This window comes from Somniosus microcephalus, chromosome 6 (genome assembly GCF_052327205.1).
Source record: "Somniosus microcephalus isolate GS21.2 chromosome 6, FLI_Smic_1.0, whole genome shotgun sequence".
NCBI classification, from domain to species: domain Eukaryota; kingdom Metazoa; phylum Chordata; class Chondrichthyes; order Squaliformes; family Somniosidae; genus Somniosus; species Somniosus microcephalus.
Genome location: NC_140992.1, coordinates 42895987 through 42919893, shown reverse-complemented (window position 1 = coordinate 42919893; position 23907 = coordinate 42895987). Strand labels below are relative to the sequence as shown.

Genomic DNA, 23907 nt, shown 5'->3' with positions numbered 1-23907 from the left:
AGGCAATGGGGGGCCCAATTAATCTCATTATTGCCTTGTTGACAGATCATTAACAGGCTTTTTTAACTTACCTTTTCACTTTAACTTCATGGGAACCATGGCTGTCAACCTGAGGCGGGAGTTCAGTGGCCATTGCTCCAGCTGATTCCTTGACAGCTTCAAATGTATAGTAAAAGCTGCCATCTGACAGATCTTCACTTTCCTCAGCCACCAGCTGTTGCTCAGTCTATTTCCAGCACAGATTCTGCAGGCTTTCCACTTTCCACTCCCCACCCAGTATCACCTCTTTGTAAGAACTCTCTCACCATTGACAGAATGCTTTTGTCATCTGTACTTCACCTGCCATTTATTCCATCAACATGGGTGCCCTTTATAATGTCTCACCTTGGTCCTCAGAATCCGACCACGACCAGCCCCAACACCAGCAGCACCAACAACAACACCAACCTTCTCCGCAATCATCTGAGGCTGCACAGGACACAGGGCATCAGCACCCAAGCACATTGCTGCCTGGGAGGTCAGGGATGGCCTCACCATGGCCAGATTTACTTCATTTGATGCTGTACACCCTGGCTGCTACATGATGCACCAGGTTGGCACCACCCCACACCAACACCATAAAGCATCTCTACAATGTCCAAGCCATTCCTTTCACACTTACCATCATTGTGGGGGGTACTGTTATATTTCAACATTCACTGCAACTCACTAAGCCACTTCCAAAGATGCACACAAATCTGTCCAAGTTGGTGTGAGTGTTGGTGCAGGGGTAGGGTAGGGAAGGCAGAGTGATGGGGATGTAATGAGAGGCACAGCAGGATGAAGGTGAGTGTGGCTTTGTACTAACATTTCGTAATCTAATGAGATCATTGAAAGGTTTGTGCCACTGCACCCAGGTCCTCCTGACGACATCCCTGCTTGTGTCCTCCTGTGCAATGTGCAACCAGGCTGTGTTGGTCTCCTGGGGAGGTCTCTTCTGCCCATCGGAGGGACGAGGACCTCCCTGTGTGCTCTGACTCCCTGCATAAGCATATGGAGGGAGTCGTAGGAGAGCCTGGGTATAGCTCTGTGCCTCTATGCAGTCATTGTCAGTGTTTGCAGCACTTCAATGCTGGAGAACACTGAGTGCACAAATGTCAAAATAAAGTTGGCCAATGCCCCTTTATGGAAACCGGCTGATGACGCGTCATGAAATGATGTCACGAGACCCGCTTCCTCTAATTGGCCCGGGAAATGCGTTGGACAGGCTTAACAAGACCCATCAAGGGAAAATCATTTCACAGAGCGGGATGGAGCCAGCAGCGGGGTCGGGACCCGCCATCGATGTCGCCCGCCATGGGCCCGCCGAGGTCAGCAAAATCGGGGCCGTTAACTCTGTTTCTTTCTCCACAGATGCTGCCTGACCTACTGAGTATTTCCAGCATTTTCGTTTTTATTTGGGTTTCAGGTACATTTGGTGAAGACTTTCTCTGAGAGCTGGGTGTGGTGAAATCGTAAATCCACTGTCGATGTAAACACATTTGGAGTTTTGCTATACCTAGCTCACAGAAAACTCTTTCTCATTGTTGGGGCAAGACATCTGCATCCTGTTTGCTAATCCAAACTTGGAAATGCTTCACATTGACCCTTAGAGTGTAAACATTATTCCTTCCTCAATATTGACATTAGTCCCCTGGATTAACAACATGAATAAAATAAAAAGAATTTGTATTCCAGGGGAGACTGCAGAAAAGATGTCTCTAGATCTGAATACCAGTTTTTTTTTAATTGCAGGGCATAAATGATGGATTTTTCTTAGATCATTATGAATGTGCTTACTGGAATTACTCCGTTGGACAATGGCTGACAAATGGATGTCATTCCATGAATGAATCTATAAACAATACATATTTTTCATGTGAATGTTCTCATCTGACTAGCTTTGCAGTTCTCATGGTGAGAAGTAATTTACTTCATCTTTATTTTGGATGTTAATAAGAACTGAGTAGTAATAATAGTAGTGTGCTAAGGTGGCCTTCATATATATCATGCAGATACCAAGTCACACATGCTAATTCACTTACATGAAAGATTACATATCGACACATATGATAGTTTTGCATCATGTCAAGAACTGACTATGGGACAAGTTTCCTTTGTTCTCAGGTCCCATCTGCATATATTTTCATTGTCTGAGCTTTGCGTGTCCTTTATGCGAAGCCAATAATACATGCATCAGAGGGTCAGTGACACAGACAGTGATTCCCATAATTTCAATCGTATCAATATTATGTGTAAGTACTTGGTGTACTTGGTATGCCATGAAAACCTGTCAAATTCACTCTTCTATAGAAGCGCCTTTGGTCCTCCCCCTGTGGTAACAATACCGCTGGTGGAAGGTAGCACATCCGCTGTGGACTTTTAACTCGACATAACGGGGAACTCAGTGGTACTCTTTGATGATTCGGGCAAGTAATTTGGTGCTCCACAAATTGCAGGGCAGTTGCGGGGGAAATTAGTAAAATCACAGGCAACTGTGCGGGACGCTTTTCCCCTCACCATCAGCAGCACAATGGCACTGTTTAAAATAAGATTAAAGTGTCAGTAAGCAGAATGTATCTTTCTTGTATGTGCAGCTGTTACAGTAACCAGCTGTAAGCTTTTAAGTCAATGGAAAGGAAATGCGGGCGGGATGCATAACGGATGGCCAATCCGCGACCACTTGTTTTCTGACACTGCTGAAAATGAAAATCTACCCCATCGTGTAAAATCAGAGCTTGGAATTGTGTGCCAAATATTTCACTCTCCTCAGCATAACTTCTTCTAGTGGCCTTTTCTGCCATTTTGTAGCATAGTTCTGGATTATGAGATCATCACAGTTAGTTCAGGTGCCTGCCTGAAGTCTTCTAGGTAACAAGTGTCCCATTTCCTGTTTGTTAAGGTACTAAACCATGATTATTGTGGCTATGCGCTGAGTGGTGTTTTATTTAGCTTACTAAGTTAAACTGCTGTTTATTAGATGTAGCAAGATTCTTACTTGGCCAGTAAATTAATAATTTTTTTTCTCATGTAACTGTCTACAAGATCTTAATACTCACAAGTTAGGGTATATCCCCATACTGTTCTGAAGGAGCTGGGACATAAAAAGGAACAATGAGTATAAAACAGTCGTACAACCTAGCAATCTACAAGGGTACGGTAGAATAGTGGGTATTTTACTGGACGAGTAATCCAGAGGTCTAGACTAATGATCCGGGGATGTGGGAATTTAAATTCAGTAAATTAAATAAACCTGGAATAAAAGACTAGTATCAGTAATGGTGACCATGAAATGACTGGATTGTTGAAAAACCCATCTGGTTCACTAATATCCTTACCTGGTCTGGCTTATATGACTCCAGACCCACAGCAATGTGGCTGACAAAAACCACTACAAAAAACAATAATAAGAATAAAACCGGATGGTTTACCCGGCATCGAACTAGGCACCGACTTCGGACATGACAACAACACACTCAGCCCAGTCGGCCCTGCAAAGTCCTCCTCACTAACATCTGGGGACTTGTGTCAAAATTTGGAGAGCTGTCCTACGGACTAGTCAAGCAACAGCCTGCTTTAGTCAGACTCGCAGACTTACCTTTCAGCCAATATCCCAGACTCCTCCATCACCATCCATGGGTATGTCCTGTCCCACCGGCAGGACAGACCCACCAGAGGTGGCGGCACAGTGGTATATAGTCGGGAGGGAGTGGCCCTGGGAGTCCTCAACAGTGACTCTGGACCCCATGAAGTCTCATGGCATCAGGTCAAACATGGGCAAGGGAACATCCTGCCGATTACCACCTACCGCCCTCCCTCAGCTGATGAATCAGTACTCCTCCATGCTGAATACCACTTGGAAGAAGCACTGAGCAAGGGCACAGAATTTACTCTGGGTGGGGGACTTCAATGTCTCGGTAGCACCATTACTGACCGAGCTGACTGAGTCCTGAAGGACATAGCTGCCAGACTGGGCCTATGACCAGAGTCATTTGGACATGAGTCTAGGTTCGGATCGGTCATGGCCCTGTGGATAGCGGAGCGGGCCCAGGGGCAGTGTAGCCTGATCCTGCTCCTATTTCGTGTGTCTAATTCTGTTAGATTCAGGGGATGGTTCTGTGATAGTGGATTGGCGGTTAGGATCAGATCAGCCATGATCTTATTGAATGGCGGAGCAGGCTCGAGGGGCCGATTGGCCTACTCCTGCTCCTATTTCTTATGTTCTTATGACAAGTGGTGAGAGAACCAACATGAGGGGAAAACCTACTTGACCTCATCCTCACCAATCTACCTGCCACAGATGCATCTGTCCATGACAGTATTGGTAAGAGTGACCACCGCATAGTCCTTGTGGAGATGAAGTCCCGTCTTCGCACTGAGGACAAACTCCATTGTGTTGAATGGCATTACCACCGTGCTAAATGGGATAGATTCAGAACAGATCTAGCATCTCAAAACTGGGCATCCATGAGGCACTGTGGGCCATCAGCAGCAGCAGAATTGTATTCCACCACAATCTGTAACTTCATGGCCTGGCATATCCCTCATTCTACCATTACCATCATGCCAGGGGACCTGGTTCAATGAGGAGTGTCAAAGAGCATGCTATGAGCAGTAGCAGGCGTACCTAAAAATGAGGTGTCAACCGGTGAAAGCTGCAACACAGGACTATGTGCATGCTAAACAATGGAAGCTAAGCGATCCCACAACCAACGGATCAGATCAAAGCTCTGCAGTCCTGCTACATCCAGTCATGAATGGTGATGGACAATTAAACAATTAACAGGAGGAGGTTGCTCCATGAACATCCCCATCCTCAATGATGGTGCAGCCCAGCATGTGAGTGCAAAAGACAATCTGCAGCCAGAAGTGCCTCCTCCCGAGGTCCCCACCATCACAGAAACCAGTCTTCAGCCAATTCGATTCACTCCACGTGATATCAAGAAATGATTGAGCGCACTGGATACAGCAAAGACTATGGACCCCGACAGAATTCTAGCTATCATGCTGAACACTTGTGCTCCAGATCTAGCCACTCCTTCAGCCAAGCTGTTCCAGTACAGCTACAACACTGGCATCTACCTAACAATGTGGAAAACTGGCCATGTATGTCCTGTCCACAAAAAGCAGGACAAATCCAATCCAGCCAATTACTGCCCAATCAGTCTACTCTCAATCATCAGCAAAATGATGGAAAGTGTCATCGACAGTGCTATCAAGCGGCACATACTCACAAATAACCTGCTCACCGATGCTCAGTTTGGGTTCTGCCAGGAATACTTGGCTCCAGATCTCATTACAACCATAGTCCAAACATGGACAAAAGAGCTGAATTCCAGAGGTGAGGTGAGAGTGACTGCTCTTAACATCAAGGCAGCATTTGACTGAGTATGGCAACAAGGAGCTCTAGTTGAAGCCAATGGGAATCAGGGGAAAACTCTCCACTGGCTGGAGTCATACCTGGCGCAAAGAAAGATGGTTGTGGTTGTTGGAGGCCGATCATCTCAGCCCCAGAACATCGCTGCAGGAGTTCCTCAGGGCAGTGCCCTAGGCCCAACCATCTTCAGCTGCTTCATCAATAACCTTCCCTTCATCATAAGGTCAGAAGTAGGGATGTTTGCTGATTATTGTACAGTTTTCAGTTCCATTCGTAACTCCTCAGATAATGAAGCAGTCCGAGCCCACAAGACGTGGACAACATTCAGGCTTGGGCTGGTAAGTGGCAAGTAACATTCGCACCACACAAATGCCAGGCAACGACTATCTCCAACAAGAGAGAGTCTAACCACCGCCCATTGACATTCAACAGCATTACCATCGCTGGATCCCCCACCATGAGAAATACCAAGGGGCAGAAAACATTAGTGGGAGTTGTATACAGACCCCCAAACAGTAATGCTGAGGTTGGGGATGGCATTAAACAGGAAATTAGGGATGCATGCAATAAGGGCACAGCAGTTATAATGGGTGACTTTAATCTACATGTAGATTGAGCTAACCAAATTAGTAACAATACTGTGGAGGAGGAATTCCTAGAGTGTATGCGGGATGGTTTCCTGGACCAATATGTCAAGGAACCAACTAGAGATCAGGCCATCTTAGGCTGAGTATTATGCGATGAGAAAGGATTAATTAGCAATCTTGTTGTGCGAGGCCCCTTGGGGAGGAGCGATCATAATATGTTAGAATTCTTCATTAAAATGGAGAGTGAAGCAGTTGACTCAGAGACTAGGGTCCTGAATTTAAATAAAGGAAACTACGATGGTATGAGGCACGAGTTGGCTAGGATGGATTGGGGAACGTTACTTAAAGGACTAATGGTGGATAGGCAATGGCAAACATTTAAAGATCGCATGGATGAACGACAGAATTTGTTCATCCCTGTTTGGCATAAAAATAAAACAAAAAAGGTGACTCAACCATGGCTAACAAGGGAAATTAGGGGATAGCATAAGATCCAAGGAGAGGACATATAAATTGGCCAGAAAAAGCAGTAAACCTGAGGATTGGGAGCAGTTTAGGATTTAGCAAAGGCGGACAAAGGGATTAATTGAGAGGGGGAAAATAGATTATGAGAGTAAGCTTTCAGGAAACATAAAAACTGATTGTAAAAGTTTCTATAGATATGTGAAGAGAAAAGAATTGGTGAAGTCAAGCGTAGGTCCCTTGCAGTCAGAATCAGGGGAATTTATAATGGGGAACAAAGAAATGGCAGACCAATTAAATACATACTTTGGTTCTGTCTTCACAAAGGAGGACACAAGTAACCTCCCAGAGATGTTGGGAAACATAGGGTCTAATGAGAGGGAGGAATTGAAGGAAATCAGTATTTGTAAGGAAATGGTGTTAGGGAAATTGATGGGATTGAAGGCCGATAAATCCCCAGGGCCCGATAATCTACATCCTAGGGTACTTAAGGAAGTAGCCCTAGAAATAGTAGATGTATTGCTGGTCATCTTCCAAAATTCTATATAATCTGAAACAGTTCCCATGGATTGGAGGATAGCTAATGTAACCCCACTATTCAAAAAAGGTGGTAGAGAGAAAACGGGGAATTATAGACCGATAAGTCTGACATTGGTAGTGGGGAAAATGCTAGAGTTCATTATAAAAGATGCAATAGCAGGGCACTTGGAAAACAGTGACAGGATCGGACAAAGTCAACATGGATTTACAAAAGGTAAACCATGCTTGACTAATCTACTGGAATTTTTTGAGGATGTAACTGGTGGAATAGATAAGGGAGAACCAGTGGATGTGGTGTATTTGGACTTTCAGAAGGCTTTTGATAAGGTCCCGCATAAGAGATTAGCGTGCAAAGTTAAAGCACACGGGATTGGGGGTAAGGTACTGACTTGGATAGAGAACTGGTTGGCAGACAGGAAGGAAAGAGTTTGAATAAACGGGTGTTTTTCCGAGTGGCACCCAGAGACTGGTGAACCGGTGAAATTCTTTACTACACAAGGCAGTTGAGGCCAATTCATTAAATATATTCAAGAAGGAGTTAGATATATTTCTTAAGGCTAAAGGGATCAAGGGATATGGGGAGAAAGCAGGGAAAGGGTACTGAATTTGGATGATCAGCCATGATCTCATTAAATGGCGGAACAGGCTCGAGGGGCCGAATGGCCTACTCCTGCTCCTATCTTCTATGTTTCTATGTTTCTATCAACATCCTGGGGATCACCATTGGCCAGAAGCTTAACTGGACCAGCCACATAAATGCTGTGGCTACAAGAGCAGGTCAGAGGCTGGTTATTCTGCGATGAGTGTCTCACCTCCTGAATCCCCAAAGCCGTTCCAGCATCTACAAGGCACAAATCAGGAGTTTGAAGGAATACTCTCCACTTGCCTGGATGAGTGCAGTTCCAACAACACTCAACAAGCTCGACACCATCCAGAACAAAGCAACCTGCTTGATTGGCCCCCCATCCACCAACTTAAACATTCACTCCCTCCACCACTGGTGCACCATAGCTGCAGTGTGTACCATCTACAAGATGCACTGCAGCAACTCGCCAAGACTTCTTCGACAGCACCTTCCAAATCCGCGACCTCTACCACCTAGAAGGACAAGGGCAGCAGGTGCATGAGAACACCATCACCTGCAAGTTGCCTTCCAAGTCACACACTATCCTGACTTGGAAATATATCGCTGTTCCTTCATCGTCGCTGGGTCAAAATCCTGGAACTCCCTCCCTAACAGCACTGTGGGAGTACCTTCACCACATGGACTACAGCAGTTCAAGAAGCCGGCTCACCACCACCTTCTCAAGGGCAATTAGGAATGGGCAATAAATGCTAGCCCTGCTAATGATGCCCACATCCCAGGAATGAATAAAAACAATCTAATTTGGTCTCAGGCATTGATTGTGTAGTGTATGTACCTTTAAGGGAAGAACTGCTTTTTGCAGCTCCTGTATACTGTGGTGCCAGCAGTGACCACACCTGTATGTGGACCCTGGGTAGGGATCTGTACGGATGGTTTTAGAGTAACCCTCATCCAGTAAACACCTGTTGATTGTTCCCTGCAGTCTCGTGTCTAGTTATTGAAGGACACACAACATCAAGATACACGGATCCAACATTGGCGATGAGAAGATTCAAACCTACCTGCAACTCTGCATCACCTCCCAGGGATTCGCTCCTGGAGAAAAGTGAAAGAAGAAGGCCAAGTCTAGAAGCACGGGCGTCGACCATCCAGTGGAGACTTGAGCATCGCAGGGGAGGCTTTTGAGAGCTGGGCTTGGTTCTCCAGTCACGGTGGTCCAGCAAAACGGGCTGGCAACAGGTACGGCGCAGACCCTTCCCGGACAGTGGCGGCTAGAGCCGACCGACGGCACAGAAAAAGGCCGAGCAGCGTTGACGGGAGAAGAGAGAGGGTAGAGCACACAGGGCGCAGCCGGTGTTCAGGACCGAGCGGCGTCGACGGGAGAAGAGAGAGGGTAGAGCGCACAGGGCGCAGCCGGTGTTCAGGACCGAGCTGCGTCAACAAGAGAGAGCAGAGCGTAGCCGGTGTTCAAGGGCTGAGCAGCGTCAACGAGAGAGAGAGGCGCGCAGGAAAACGCGCAGAGCGCAGCCGGTGTTCAAGGGCCGAGCAGCGTCAGCCGGGAAGAAAGGAAAACGCGCAGAGCGCAGCCGGTGTTCAAGGGCCGAGCAGCCGCAGCGGAGAAGAAGGGAGAGCGCGGGAGACGCCATTTTGAGCTGCAGCGGAGAAGAAGGGAGAGTGCGGGAAAATGCCATTTTGAGCCAGTCTAACCACACCCAGGGATGCCAAAGAGTGGCAGTGTCACAGTGTTCGACAATGAAGTTGAAGATTGGACGACATATGTTGAACGCATAGAAGTGTACTGCAAGGCGAATGAACTGCCAGATGAGAGGAAAGCACTGGTATTGTTGAATTCAATGGGTGCAAAAATGTATGGCTTACTGCAAAACCTAGTAACCCCAGAGAAGCCAGTGGAAAAGGATTTTGGAAACATAGTGTCAATCCTACAGGACCACTTAAACCCCACACCGCTGCTGATAGCAGAAAGATTTAAGTTTCACAAAAGGAACCAGCATAAAGATGAAAGTAATGCTGAGTATTTAACAGAACTGCGCAAGCTATCGAAACACTACCAGTTTGGAACGGGACTAGCAGATACTTTAAGGGACAAGTTTGTGTGTGGGCTTCAAAGTGAAGGAACCCAGAAATGGCTTCTATCAGAAAAGGATCTTACGCTGGACAAGGCTTTCAGCATGGCAGTATCACACGAAGCAGCCGCACGGGGCGCTGCAGAGATACAACGGAGACCGCAAGAATATGGCACAAATGAAATGTCATACGGAACAGTGAAGTGCTATCGCTGCGGCAGAACAACACACGATCATAATGATTGCTGGTTCAAGGACAAAGTGTGCGGACAGTGTGGAAAAGTAGGACACATAGCAAGACTCTGCAGGTCAGGAAAGAAAACCAGCAGCAAGAAATCTCCACAGGAGAAGTACAAGAAGGTACATAAGGTGACGGAGAGTAGTTCAGACGAACAGAAAAGTGATACAGACTCCGGAAGCAAAGAGCTGGGTTGTCTGAAACTACATAAGGTGATCAAAACGGAGGATCACCAAACTATCTGGGTCACGCTCAAGATAGCTGGAGTCCAAGTGAAAATGGAATTGGACACAGGATCAGCCCTAACAGTCATAAACCGAAGGGACTACAAGCGGCTATTCTCACATATACCCTTGAGAGATACAGAGATTGTCTTGAAGACATACACGGGGCAAAAAGTCTACCCCAAAGGAAAAATAAGGGTGAACGTTATATATAACAGCAAGGAAACACCAAAAATGGACCTATATGTATTGCCAGATGGAGGACCACCACTACTAGGACGTGAATGGATCCGGAAGATACAGCTAGATTGGCATTCCATACAAACACTGACTGTAGATGCCAAAAAGGATGATGACGTCACACCTGGACGACTGTCAAAAATGCTAACTGACGCACAAGAAGTGTTTCAGGAGGGACTCGGAACACTAAAAGGCATAACAGCGATGATCAAAATAGAGGAAAATGCAAGCCCAAAGTTTTTTAAGGCCAGACCGGTGCCTTATGCGATCCGCCCAGCCGTCGAAGCAGAGCTGCAAGGTTTGGAACGTTCAGGAGTACTGTCCAAAGTGGACTGGAGCGAGTGGGCTACACCCATCGTTCCTGTAATGAAGAGGTCATTGAGTAATACGCCTGGGGAACCAAAGAAGGTTCGCATCTGTGGGGACTTTAAGGTGACAGTGAACCCAGTCCTTCACACGGTACAATATCCACTTCTGCGGATTGAAGATATTTTCGCCTCGCTATCTGGAGGGAAACGCTTCACTAAGATTGATCTGGCCCAGGCGTACCTGCAAATGGAGGTAGAAGAAGCCTCGAAACATTACCTCATGATCAACACTCATAAAGGTCTCTACAACCGGCTGGTGTTCGGGGTAGCATCAGCTCCGGCTATTTGGCAAAGGGCAATGGATCAAGTCCTGCAAGGGATTCCAGGGACCCAGTGTTATTTGGACGACATCCTGGTCACGGGCGAAAATGACAGTGATCACCTTGCCAACCTGGAGCAGGTGCTCACTAGATTGAAGGAATATAGGCTCCGAGCAAATCGCCACAAATGCGAGTTTTTCCAGAAGCAGATCTCGTATTGTGGCCACGTTATTGATGAAGAGGGGTTACATAAGTCCCCTGAAAACATTGAGGCAGTAGTCAAGACTCCAGTACCGGGAAATGTATCACAACTGAGGTCGCTCCTTGGGCTGGTGAACTACTACCATAAGTTCTTGCCGAATTTGTCTACAGTACTACACCCACTGAACACCCTACTGCAAACGGGGGTACCATGGAAGTGGAATGACGAATGTAAACAAGCTTTCCAGAAGTGCAAAGAATTGATCACATCAAAAGAGGTGTTGGCTCATTTCAACCCAGCACTACCAATTCGGTTGGCGTGTGATGCATCACCCTATGGCATTGGAGCGGTGCTGTCGCACAAATTCCCCGGCCGGTTGTAGAGCCTTTGCGTCTCGGTCACTAACCTCAGCCGAGAGTAACTACGCCCAGATTGACAGGGAGGCCCTCAGCCTAGTGTGGGGAGTGAAAAAGTTCAACCACTATCTGCACGGGCAGAAGTTCACCTTGCTGACTGACCACCAACCACTTGTCTCCATCTTTAATCCAAAGAAGGGCGTTCCGGTGATGACTGCGCAACGGCTACAAAGATGGTCCCTTTTTCTAGAGGCGAACCAATATGAACTCGAGTATAAGGGCACGAAACAGCATGGAAACGCTGATGGGCTATCACGCCTGCCACTGCCTACTGCAGAGGAAGCACCAGCAGTGGACCCTGTCGAAATATTTTATTCGACTATAATTGAACGCTTGCCAGTAACTAATGCTGATATAGAGAAGGAGACCCGAAATGACCCGACACTGTCTCGGGTATATGACTTGACGGTGAAGGGATGGCCAACACATGGCGACTCACTGTTGCCAGCATTCTCATCCAGAAGAGAACAGCTGTCAGTATGCCAGGGGACCTTGATGTGTGGATCCCGAGTGGTAATTCCACCCAAGTTAAGGGAGAGAGTGCTCAATGAGCTTCACGAAGGCCATCTGGGAGGGGTAAAAATGAAAAGCCTTGCTAGGGCTTATGTGTGGTGGCCGGGGATCGATCAGCAAATCGAGGACCTGACAAAGAGCTGCTCAGGATGCCAGAAGGTCCAAAATGCACCACCACATGCCCCTCTACACCCATGGGAGTGGCCCTCATCTCCATGGCAACGGGTGCATATTGATTTTGCTGGTCCATTCATGGACTCAATGTTTCTAATAGCCGTGGATGCGCACTCGAAATGGCCTGAGGTGATCAAAATGTCGTCCACCACCACGGAGAAAACTATTGCAGTCCTACGGACCATATTTGCCAGGAACGGCTTGCCAGAGCAGATTTGCTCTGATAACGGACCACAGTTTGTGTCCGAAGAGTTTCGAAGATTCATGAAAAGGAATGGGGTAAGGCATTACACATCCGCCCCGTATCATCCAGCCACAAATGGATTGGCTGAGAGGTTCGTACAAACCTTTAAAAAAGCAGTAAGGGCCATGTGCGATGACGACATTCCACTGCAGCATAAGGTGGACAATTTCCTGTTAGCCTACAGAAATGCGACACATGCAGTCACCAACCAGACCCCGGCCATGATGTTCTTTAACCGAAGGTTGAGACCTCATCTGGATTTGCTCAGACCAAATGTACGAAGAGATGTTGAGAATAAGCAATTCCAGCACATCAATGAGAAGCCGACAAGGAGCTTCAATGTAGGGCAACCAGTCTTGGCCCGCGATTACCGAACAGAGAAATGGCAACCAGGAATGATATGCACATGGCAGGGGCCACTAATGTACACAGTGGATGTTGGGGAGAACATTGTGAGACGCCATGTCGACCAGATCCCAGAGTCACAGGAACGAGTCAACCCCATGTCTCGCGTACCTGGTGATGAACCCGACATACAGGTAGCATCTACCCCAGAAACAGTAGCATCAGAAGCTGATGAACCAACTGACTACAGGGGGCCTCCGCACCAAGAGCAAGACACTGAGGAAAGGCGCTATCCAGAAAGGATCAGGAAGCCGCCCCAAAGACTGAATTTATAAATGGACTATTTTCAGTTAATGTTGCATGTTAAAAGTGTTAATTGTTAAATGAATGTTATGGTACTGTTAATCTAAAAGGGGAGGAATTGTAGTGTATGTACCTTTAAGGGGTGAACTGCTTTTTGCAGCTCCTGTATACTGTGGTGCCGGCAGTGACCACACCTGTATGTGGACCCTGGGTAGGGATCTGTACGGTTGGTTTTAGAGTAACCCTCATCCAGTAAACACCTGTTGATTGTTCCCTGCAGTCTCGTGTCTAGTTATTGAAGGACACACAACATCAAGATACACGGATCTAACAGATTGCTTTGACTTTTATGATAGTTAATAATGAACTGTTACTTTGAGGATAAGAATTAACTTTTTTTATTTTTCCTTCCAGTCTGTTAAATCTAAATCTTTACAATATTTAGACACAATTTCATATGTTGGATGTGCATTATCCATCGTGGGACTACTGGCAACAATTATTGCACCAGTGTGGATGAAGTAAGGAACTTTAAATATTTTATTATTATTCACATGGTATATGGATTGTCTTCTATACAGAAATTTGTAATACAATATTTGAGCAGCATAACCAGCTCACTAGAATTATTGTGGTCAAGTTTGAAGTGACCACTTCCATCAGGTGGGAGGTGGGTAGAGGCCTGAACCATTTTCATAATTGGGCCTCATGAATTCCATCGGCAAAATGCTCAAGTATTTGGAGCCACTTGCCGATTGGTGATGGTGGGAAATCCGGCAACTCCTACACGGAGCCCAGCCGGGCTAGGTAAATTAAGGGGATGCGATCACGAGAGAGGGCCGCAGAGGTTTGCTCTTTGGGGGTGAGTGGATTTTTTTTGCTGCTCCTGATCCCACAAAAATCATTTAAAAACCATCTTCTTACCTTTTTCTGTGTAGCCTGCAATAGTCTTTATGGACCATTGGTTAGGCCGTTGAATGGATGTCATGAGTGGTAGACACTCAGCCCATTGGTACTTCAAAAGTGAATTGCAGTCCTATTGACATTATAGGACCCCGATTTGGATGGACTAATGGAGGTTCTGCCCGTTTCCGGCAGGAGCCTGGCCTGCCCATTGCAAGGCTCCTACCAAAATGGTGCTGAGCTGGATGTCGGTGGATACATGTCTCTATGCGGCGTGAAAATCGGCCCCATTAGGAAATATAACACTGGTTCCACAATACAATAAAAAATTTAATTAATTACATAGAATGGAGCAGGTGATGTGTTACTGTTGCGAGATTTGGGAGCCAGTGAACCCCATTGAGGCTCACGGTGATTACGTCTGTGACAAGTGTCTGCTGTTACAGGAACTCCAGCTCCGTGTTGATGAGCTGGAGTCTGAGCTTCAGACACTGCGACATATCAGGGAGGGGGAGAAGTTCCTGGACTCTGTGTTTCAGGAGATGGTCACACCTATGAAGTTAATTAATTCAGATGTAGCCCATGGTCAGGGACAGGACGGTGTGACTACGAGTGAGGCAGGTACGGGGATCCAGGAGGTAGTGTTGGAGGAGCCGCAGCCCTTGCTCTTGTCCAACAGGTTCGAGGTTCTTACTCCCTGTGGGGACAGGAGCAGGGACTGCAGGGAGTATGAGCAACCTGGCCACAGCACCGTGGAACGGGGGGCCATTCAAGAGGGGGGAGTAAATAGAAATGTTGCAGCGGTAGGGGATAGTATTATTAGGGGGATAGATAGAGTTCTCTGCAGCCGAGAGCGAGAGTCCCGTAGGCTGTGTTGCCTACCCGGTGCCAGGGTTAAGGACATCTCCTCTGGGCTGGAAAGAAACTTGCAGCGGGAGGGGGTGGATCCAGTTGTCGTGGTCCATGTTGGTACAAACGACATAGATAGGACTAGGAAGCCTGTTCTGTTAAAGGAGTATGAGCAGCTAGGGGTCAAATTAAAAGACAGGACCTCAAGGGTAATAATCCTGAGCCACGGGCGAATTTGGCTAGGACAAATAAAATTAGAGAGTTAAATGCGTGGCTCAAAGACTGGTGTGGGAGAAATGGGTTTTGCTTCCTGGGACACTGGCACCAGTACTGGGGCAGGAGGGAGCTGTTCCGTTGGGACGGGCTTCACTTGGCCAGTGCTGGGGCTAGAGTCCTGGCGGATCATATAACTAGGTCTGTAGAGCGGGCTTTAAACTAACTAGTGGGGGGGAGGTTCCTAGAGAGCAAATAATAAAAATGACAACAGAGAAGGTCATAGACTTAGGTAGCAGTGGGGAAATTAAAAACCAGAGCGTGTCAGGAAGGGGCAGAAGGTATGGAGTAAAAGGTAAAGTAATAAAAAGGGCAAAAGCAGGAACTAAGTGTCACAAAACATATTTGAAAGTTCTCTATCTGAATGCATGTAGCATTCGTAACAAAATAGACGAGTTAATGGCACAAATAACTACATATGGGTATGATCTTGTGGCCATTACAGAAACATGGCTGCAGGGTGACAATGCCTGGGAATTAAACATACCAGGTTATTTAATGATCTGGAAGGACAGGCAGGAAGGAAGGGGAGGTGGGGTGGCTATGTTAATAAAGGAAGGAATCACTGTAATACAGAGAAATGATATTGGGTCAAAAGATCAGGATAATGAAACAGTTTGGGTGGAGGTAAGGAATAATAAGGGGAAAAAAACACCAGTGGGCGTAGTCTATAGGCCTCCGAACAGTTGCAACTCTGTTGGACGGAGTATCAATCAGGAAATAGTTGAGGCTTGTAATAAGGGAACATCTATAATTATGGGGGTTTTTAACTATCATATTAATTGGACAAATCAAATTGGGCAGGGCTGCCTTGAGGATGAGTTCATTGAGTGTATTAGGGATGGGTTTCTTGAGCAGTATGTAACTGAACTGACCAGGGGGCAAGCAACCTTAGATCTGGTCCTGTGTAACGAGACAGGATTAATTAAAAATGTCCTAGTAAAGGATCCCCTTGGAATGAGTGACCATAACATGGTTGAATTCCATATTCAATTAGAGGGTGAGAAGGTTGGATCTCAAACAAGTGTGCTAAGCTTGAATAAAGGAGACTATGAAGGTATGAGAGCAGAATTGAGTAGAGTGGATTGGGAAAATAGATTAATGGGTAAGACGATACATGATCAGTGGTGTACATTTAAGGAGTTATTTTACAACTTCCAAAAAAATATATTCCACTGAGAAGAAAAGGGTGTAAAAGAAAAGATAGCCATCCGTGGCTAAGTAAAGAAATTAAGGATAGTATTCGACTAAAAACAAGGGCATATAAGGTAGCCAAATCTAGTGGGAGGATAGAGGATTGGGAAAACTTTAAAAGACAGCAAAAGATAACAAAAAGATTGATTAAGAAAGGGAAGATAGATTATGAAAGTAAATTAGCAAAAAATATAAAAACCGATAGTAAGAGTTTTTATAGTTATATAAAAAGAAAAAGGGTGGCTAAAGTAAATGTTGGTCACTTGGAGGATGAGACCGGGAAATTCATGGTGGGAAATATGGAGATGGCAAAAACACTGAATGAATATTTTGTATCAGTCTTTACAGTAGAGGACACTAAGAATATCCCAACACTGGACAAACAGGGGGCTATGGGGGGGAGGAGCTAAACACGATCAAAATCACTAAGGATGTGGTACTCGGTAAAATAATGGGACTCAAGGCGGATAAATCACCTGGACCGGATGGCTTACATCCTAGGGTCTTGAGGGAAGTGGCGGGAGGGATTGTGGATGCATTGGTAATAATTTTCCAAAACTCCCTGGACTCGGCAAAGGTCCTGGCAGACTGGAAAACTGCTAATGTAACACCCTTATTTAAAAAGGGCAGTAGACAGAAGGCTGGAAACTATAGCCTAATATCTGTGGTGAGTAAAATTTTGGAGTCCATTATTAAGGAGACAGTAACAGGACATTTAGATAATCATAATTTAATAGGACAAAGTCAGCATGGTTTTATGAAGGGGAAGTCAGGTTTGACAAATTTGCTGGAGTTCTTTGAGGAAGTAACATATAGGGTGGATAAAGGGGAACCAGTGGACATCGTGTATTTAGACTTCCAAAAGGCATTTGACAAGGTGCCACACAAAAGATTATTGCTTAAGATAAAAAATCACGGGATTGGGGGTAATATTCTGGCATGGATAGAGGATTGGCTATCCAACAGAAGGCAGAGAGTTGGGATAAATGGTTCATTCTCAGACTGGCAATCAGTAACTAGTGGTGTTCCGCAGGGGTCGGTGCTGTGTCCCCAACTCTTTACAATCTATATTAACGATTTGGAGGAGGGGACCGAGTGTAACATATCAAAGTTTGCAGATGATACTAAGATGGGGGGGAAAGTAGTGAGTGAGGAGGACATAAAAAAACCTGCAAGGGGACATAGACAGGCTAAGTAAGTGGGCAGAGATTTGGCAGATGGAATACAATACTGGAAAGTGTGAGGTTATGCACTTTGGCAGGAAAAATCGTAGAGCAAGTTATTATCTTAATGGCAAGAAACTGGAAAGTACTGAAGTACAACGGGATCTGGGGGTCCTGGTGCACGAAACTCAAAAGGTTAGTATGCAGGTGCAGCAAGTGATTAAGAAGGCCAATGGAATGTTTGCTTTCATTGCTAGGGGGATAGAATATAAAAATAGGGAGGTATTGCTTCAGTTGTACAAGGTATTGGTGAGACCACACCTGGAATACTGCATACAGTTTTGGTGTCCATACTTAAGAAAAGACATACTTGCTCTCGAGTCAGTACAAAGAAGGTTCACTTGGTTAATCCCGGGGATGAGGGGATGGACATATGAGGAGAGGTTGAGTAGATTGGGACTCTACTCATTGGAGTTCAGAAGAATGAGAGGCGATCTTATTGAAACATATAAGATTGTGAAGGGGTTGGATCGGGTGGATGCGGGGAGAATGTTCCCAATGATGGGTGAAACTAGAACTAGGGGGCATAGTCTTAGAATAAGGGGCTGCTCTTTCAAAACTGAGAGGAGGAGGAACTACTTCACTCAGAGGGTGGTAGGTCCATGGAATATGCTGCCCCATAAAGCTGTAGAAGCTACATCATTACATAAATTTAAAACAAATAGACAGTTTCCTAGAAGTAAAGGGAATTAAGGGTTACGGGGAGCGGGCAGGAATTTGGACATGAGTCTAGGTTCGGATCGGTCATGGCCCTGTGGGTAGCGGAGCGGGCCCAGGGGCCGTGTAGCCTGATCCTGCTCCTATTTCATGTGTCTAATTCTGTTAGATTCAGGAGATGGTTCTGTGATAGTAGATTGGCGGTTAGGATCAGATCAGCCATGATCTTATTGAATGGCGGAGCAGGCTCGAGGGGCCGATTGGCCTACTCCTGCTCCTATTTCTTATGTTCTTATGTTCTTATACACAAGTGGAGCTGGATCTCAGTGCAACATATCATTTTAGTAAAATGTACCACTATTAAGAGCAGTCTCAGCTGTTCTTGGGTATGCCAGCTGGTAGGGTATAAAAATGGCATGGCGAAGAGTTAAAAATGACCTTAATATAAATTTTTGTGGGTATGTCTTCTATCATTCCATGGGATGGGTCACTCATGGATCCTTCTGCCTTCTCAGCTAACTGAAATCAAATGAAGATGAAGGGACCCATTTTCCTTTCCTTTTGTGACTGGGCATTAGTCAGTTGGAGCTCACCCGAAATGCGCTCCGCATGACATTACTTGAACTCACCTGGATTTCCGGGTTCAGGTCATTAGCCTAGGCCAGATGTTCCCCCGGTGCAGACCTGCCCTTTGTGCCTGGAAGCAGAGGCAGAAATCCTTATAGGTAATGGCTGCTGTTCCCCTGCCGTGCTGTCTGAAAACAGCTGCCAGAAGGCCTTTAGGCCAAGGATGGTTTCCAGCACCTGTAAAGAATAGGTATTTGTAAAGAAAGGTACCTCCTTCTTGTTGCCTACCCCTTTCAGATTCTCTGATCTGAAAGGAACTGGGAGCATGGTCTAAACCTCACTTCTTCTGGGTGCCCCTCGTAATGGGCAACCATGAGTTGTAGGGGAAGGAAAATGAGGAGGGAGGACCAGTTTTGTCTCACTTGCATGGCACATCTACACTTTGTCCTATCCACCCTCCTGGATTCCCAGGAAATTCCAGGACAACATAAAGGGTGCAGTATAATAGAGAAAGATGACATTAAACTTTTTCTACCTCTTTTGCCAAACTTTCTGAAATCAGACAAATAAGAAAAATGCCTAACATGACAATTTCTTGTTACAATATACAGCTTGAGCACTGTCTAATTAATTTAATTTTAAATCAAGGGACTATCGTAAAAGTGTGAATGGAAAACTTCAACTAAATCTATCAGTTGCACTTCTCGGGGTTTACATCACCTTTTTATCTGGAACAATAAATAGCAACTGGGCAACTGCTACACCTGAAAAGAAGACACCAGAAATGACCATCTCACCAAGTGCAAATTCCTTCTGTACAGCAGCAACGTGGTTTTTACATTTCTTCCTTCTGGCTTCCTTTGCATGGATGTGTGTGCAGGGAATTGCATTGTTTAGTTCGTATAATCGTATAATTCAACAAATGGAGAGTAGCTATTTTGCTACAGTGTCAGCAGGTGTGGCATGGGGTAAGTAGCACCACTTTCATGTTAATTATATAACAGCTAATAATGAGCATTTGGATGTAATTAGACTTCAGATTTGAAGAATCCAAAATGTTTGACAATGGAATCTGGTTTAAAGCTGAATAGAGTTAGGGCTGGATTTTCATTGGGCCATGGAGTCAGGATTGGAGGCGTGTGGGGGTTTAAAATCCCGAAATTGGGGGTCCCGACCCCATCCCGCCCCCAACCTGCCTCCATGCCAGTGTCAAAGGAGGCGGGTACCCGCCCCGCACTGGGATCCGCCTCCTCGAGGCGGGAAGGGGATTAGTGCCAAATAACTGCCTGTTAACAGGTAGTTAACAGGCAGTTTTTAGCCTAATCCTTATTTTCATTGTTGAAATGTGGGATTCCCGACGGCTCCAAACCACGCCAAGTTAGCAAGGCGGGTCGTCGGGATGAAGGGCTTGGAGGGGTTGAGATGTCCAGTGTTCAGGTGAGTGATGGGTGCATGAGTGCAGAGGTAAGTGTGTTTGGTCTGTGTAAAGTGTTTAAAGAAGTTCTACTAACCTTTACTTACCTTTACAGCCTTCCTTCCTCCAGGTCTCGGGAGTCCCTCATCTCACCGGCACAGAAAGCAGAATGGCCGCCAGCTGTCAAAATCTGCAGCCTCTGCTTTCTGTTCCTGGGAGATCTCTAAATCTTCCTGAGAGGAAGGAATTAACCTGGAGTACAGATTGGCAGTGTTTGACAGCTTCAAACAACTGTCAAACACTGATATTTCATCTGTCAAAAGGTCTTGACAGATGAAATTTCAATCTGTGATGTCACCTGTTGCTGGTTGGCCCTTAATTGGCCTGCTGAGCCCACTGTGCGGGCTCAACAAGATCAATCAAGTCTAAATCGCGTGGGTTGGCTAGAACTCGATGGAGGCGGGACTACAACTCCAAAGGTTGTAGTCCCGCCTCCTACCCGACTCCTCACTGAAAATCCAGCCCTTAATTTCTAGAGTTTCTCTGTCTTTGACACTTGGATCGAGGTACTAAGATAAATAATTAAAATGAATGGACCGAAAATCACGGACTGTGGGCTTATGATTTACTGACGTCTGTTCCTTGTAAGCGCCGCTTCTTGTTGCGAGTGCCCAATTGTGGAAATAACCCTGGTATTTGTGTTAGTGTAACTGTAATAGTAATTGATACTATATAAGAGGTATAAGATTCACAAGCCTTGATCAAGGTTTCTCAGGGGTTTCTGCAGACCTTCCACTGAAGGTATGGCAGATGATCAGGAGAACCCCCTAGTAATTCAACCCCTTAATCTTTTGTAAACGGATGAATATAGAACATTGATGGACAGGTAAAGACCCTCTGGTCCATCTATCCTATTCCACATAATTTTGTGTATCACAATAGATATAGTCTCCACCCCACCCAAAACCTTGTCATCTCCTGGGAGAGGTGTTAAACCAGATAAAAACCCAGGCTAATTTGGGGGAAAAAAATCTGGGAAATTTCTCTCTGACCCATCTAAGCGATCAAAACTAGTCCAGTAGATCATTCTGGCCCTTGAATTCCCTGAAATACCAACTTTTGTAAGAGGTGATCTCCGCCCCAGCCAGAAATAGGTCCAGCTCTCGCTTGAAGAAATTCAGCAAATCGACCTCCAGCCCACGGGCTGGCAGCCTGCTCCAGAGGTCCACTCTTCTCTGGTGGTAAAGTAAGAGTTCAACGGATGGGTGGGACAGAAATGCATGATAGAATGGAAAGAGAAGGCTTTGATGGGCTGAATGAACTATGGGAACAACCTTATTTCATTCCACCGTTCCCACCTACTCTGCAATAGTTGAATAATGGGTCAGAATTTGCTGTCAAAATAATGGCAAGACTAATGGTGCTCGCCGTTATTTATGCGCAGATGGTACAGCAACTTCAGGCAAGGAGCAGATGCGCGGTTAAGTGCGAAAATCCAAATGTTGCTGCCTGAGTTGTGCCACTCCGCCATTAGCTTCGGGAAAATGGCATTTTGCTGTCTGCCTCACCATTGGCATATATTGAATGGCGTGAAGTTACTGTATTTGTGCGGTAGATACAAACTAAACCCGCCACATATATTTAGGGCTAGTAATTAGTAGTGTAAGTACCCTTTTAACAATGTGATAATTGTTAATTACTGTCAATCAACCTCTCTGGCACTGAAAATTAACTATTACAAGCGTGAAGTCTCATTCCTTCAGGTTTTGAATTTTTCAGGGACATTTTAAAAATGTTAAATTTTAAATTTAATTTTTTTTCTTACTTTTCCATTCTGTCTCTTTTTTCTCTCTCTTTTAATCCAATCTTTCTTTCCCGCTCTTTATTTCTCTCTCTGTACCTGATTTGACATTGGGCCAGATTTTGCTGTAGTAGGGCATCTAACGGCACCTGGCATTAGTTAGCCTTGCCCCTGCACCCTTCAGCTCCAAATATTTTTGGCCACAAAGTTGCTGAAAGTGCAAGCTGATAACGACACAGCGAGGGAAACAGGACATCTGAGACCTGAATGTTTCTCAGCATAGTCTCTTTTTCTGAATCAGGATATAGAATCATAGACTTATAGGATGATACAGCACAGAAGGAGGCCATTCGACCCACCATGCCTCTGCTTGCTCTTTGGTAGAGCTATAGCACTGTAAAAAAAATAGCTTCAAGTATGATGTGCCTTCAATAACCACAAAACTAGAAGTTATAGGCTTTAACAAGTTGGCTTTTAATCACTAAGATCAGAGCTAACACCTCAACACACTGACTGGCTCACAGGAATGAGTCATACAGATCCTGGGATCTTTAAGTAAGAGAAGTCAGGGGCGGAGCCAAGAGCCAAGACCTGGAACCTTCCAGGTTAGTCAGGGAAGAGGAAGTGAAACTATACACCGTGTGGGGGAGGGTAATATACATGAGTGCAAAACGAATACAGGCAAGACAAACAGATTTCATTACAAAGTATTTATCCAATTCTCTTTTAAATCTGCTTCCACCACCTTTTCTGCCAGTGCATTCTGGATCACAACAACTCGCTGTGTAAATAAATGTTTCCTCATGTCACCTCTGGTTCTTTTGCCAAACACCTTAAATCTCTGCCCTCTGGTTACCGACCCTTCTGCCACAGGAAACAGTTTCTCCTTATTTACTCTAGCAAAATGATTTTGAACACCTCTATCAAATCTCCTCTTAACCTTCGCTGCTCTAAGGACAACAATCCCAGATTCTCCAATCTCTCAACATAACTGAAGTCCTTCATCCTTGATACCATTCTAGTAAATCTCTTCTGCACCCTCTCTAAGGCCTTGACATCCTTCCTAAAGTGTGGTGCCCAGAATTGAACACAATACTCTAGCTGAGGCCTAACCAGTGTTTTATATTGGTTTAGCTGCTGTTGTGCACTATGCCTCTATTAATAAAGCCAAGGATCGCATATGCTTTTTTAACAACCTTCTCAACTTGTCCTGCCATCTACATACACGTCCAGGTCTCTCTGTTCCATCACCACCTTTAAAACTGTACCACTTAGTTAATATTGGCTCTCCTCATTCTTCCTACGAAAATTGTTAAGTCTGTGCGTTCTAGTTGTAATTACTAACACAGACTACAAGATTAAAGTTCAACAGGTCTTTACTGGTTGGAGGTCAGGACTATACTAAATACAATATTACTACACAGTGCTTATATACCGGTGGTCACCACCGGTATTACGTATACAGCAGCCAGAGAAAGTAGTACATCTCTTAAGGTGGAACAGGCTTAAGTTCTCTTAAGGTGGAACAGGTTACATACACCACAAAAATGTATTGCTTCACACTTCTGTGTTAAATTTCATCTGCCATTCATCTGCTCATTTTACACGTCTGTCTGTGCTCTCCTGAAGTCTGTTACTATCCTCCTCATTGGTTACTACATTTCTGAGTTTTATATCATCCGCAAACTTTGAAATTATGCCAGCATACTCAAGTTCAAGCAATTAAATATAATAACATTAATTAATTAATATATAACTGGTGAGTTAGTAATGCTGAAAGTAACACAACACCAGGTTATAGTCCAACAGCTTTATTTGAAATCACAAGCTGTTGGACTATAACCT

The 23907-nt window shown here is 45.3% G+C and overlaps 1 protein-coding gene across 1 annotated transcript in view; it reads left to right on the top strand.

Moving 5' to 3' along the window:
- Nucleotides 1–23907, top strand: part of LOC147115647 (adhesion G protein-coupled receptor G7-like) — a 125361-nt gene that overhangs the window by 76415 nt on the left and 25039 nt on the right. Inside the window, exons 11-13 of the mRNA XM_085990079.1 lie at nt 1774–1935; nt 13596–13700; nt 19488–19815. Of these exons, the coding sequence (XP_085846205.1) occupies nt 1774–1935; nt 13596–13700; nt 19488–19815 (595 nt within the window). The remainder of the gene's footprint in view (nt 1–1773; nt 1936–13595; nt 13701–19487; nt 19816–23907) is intronic.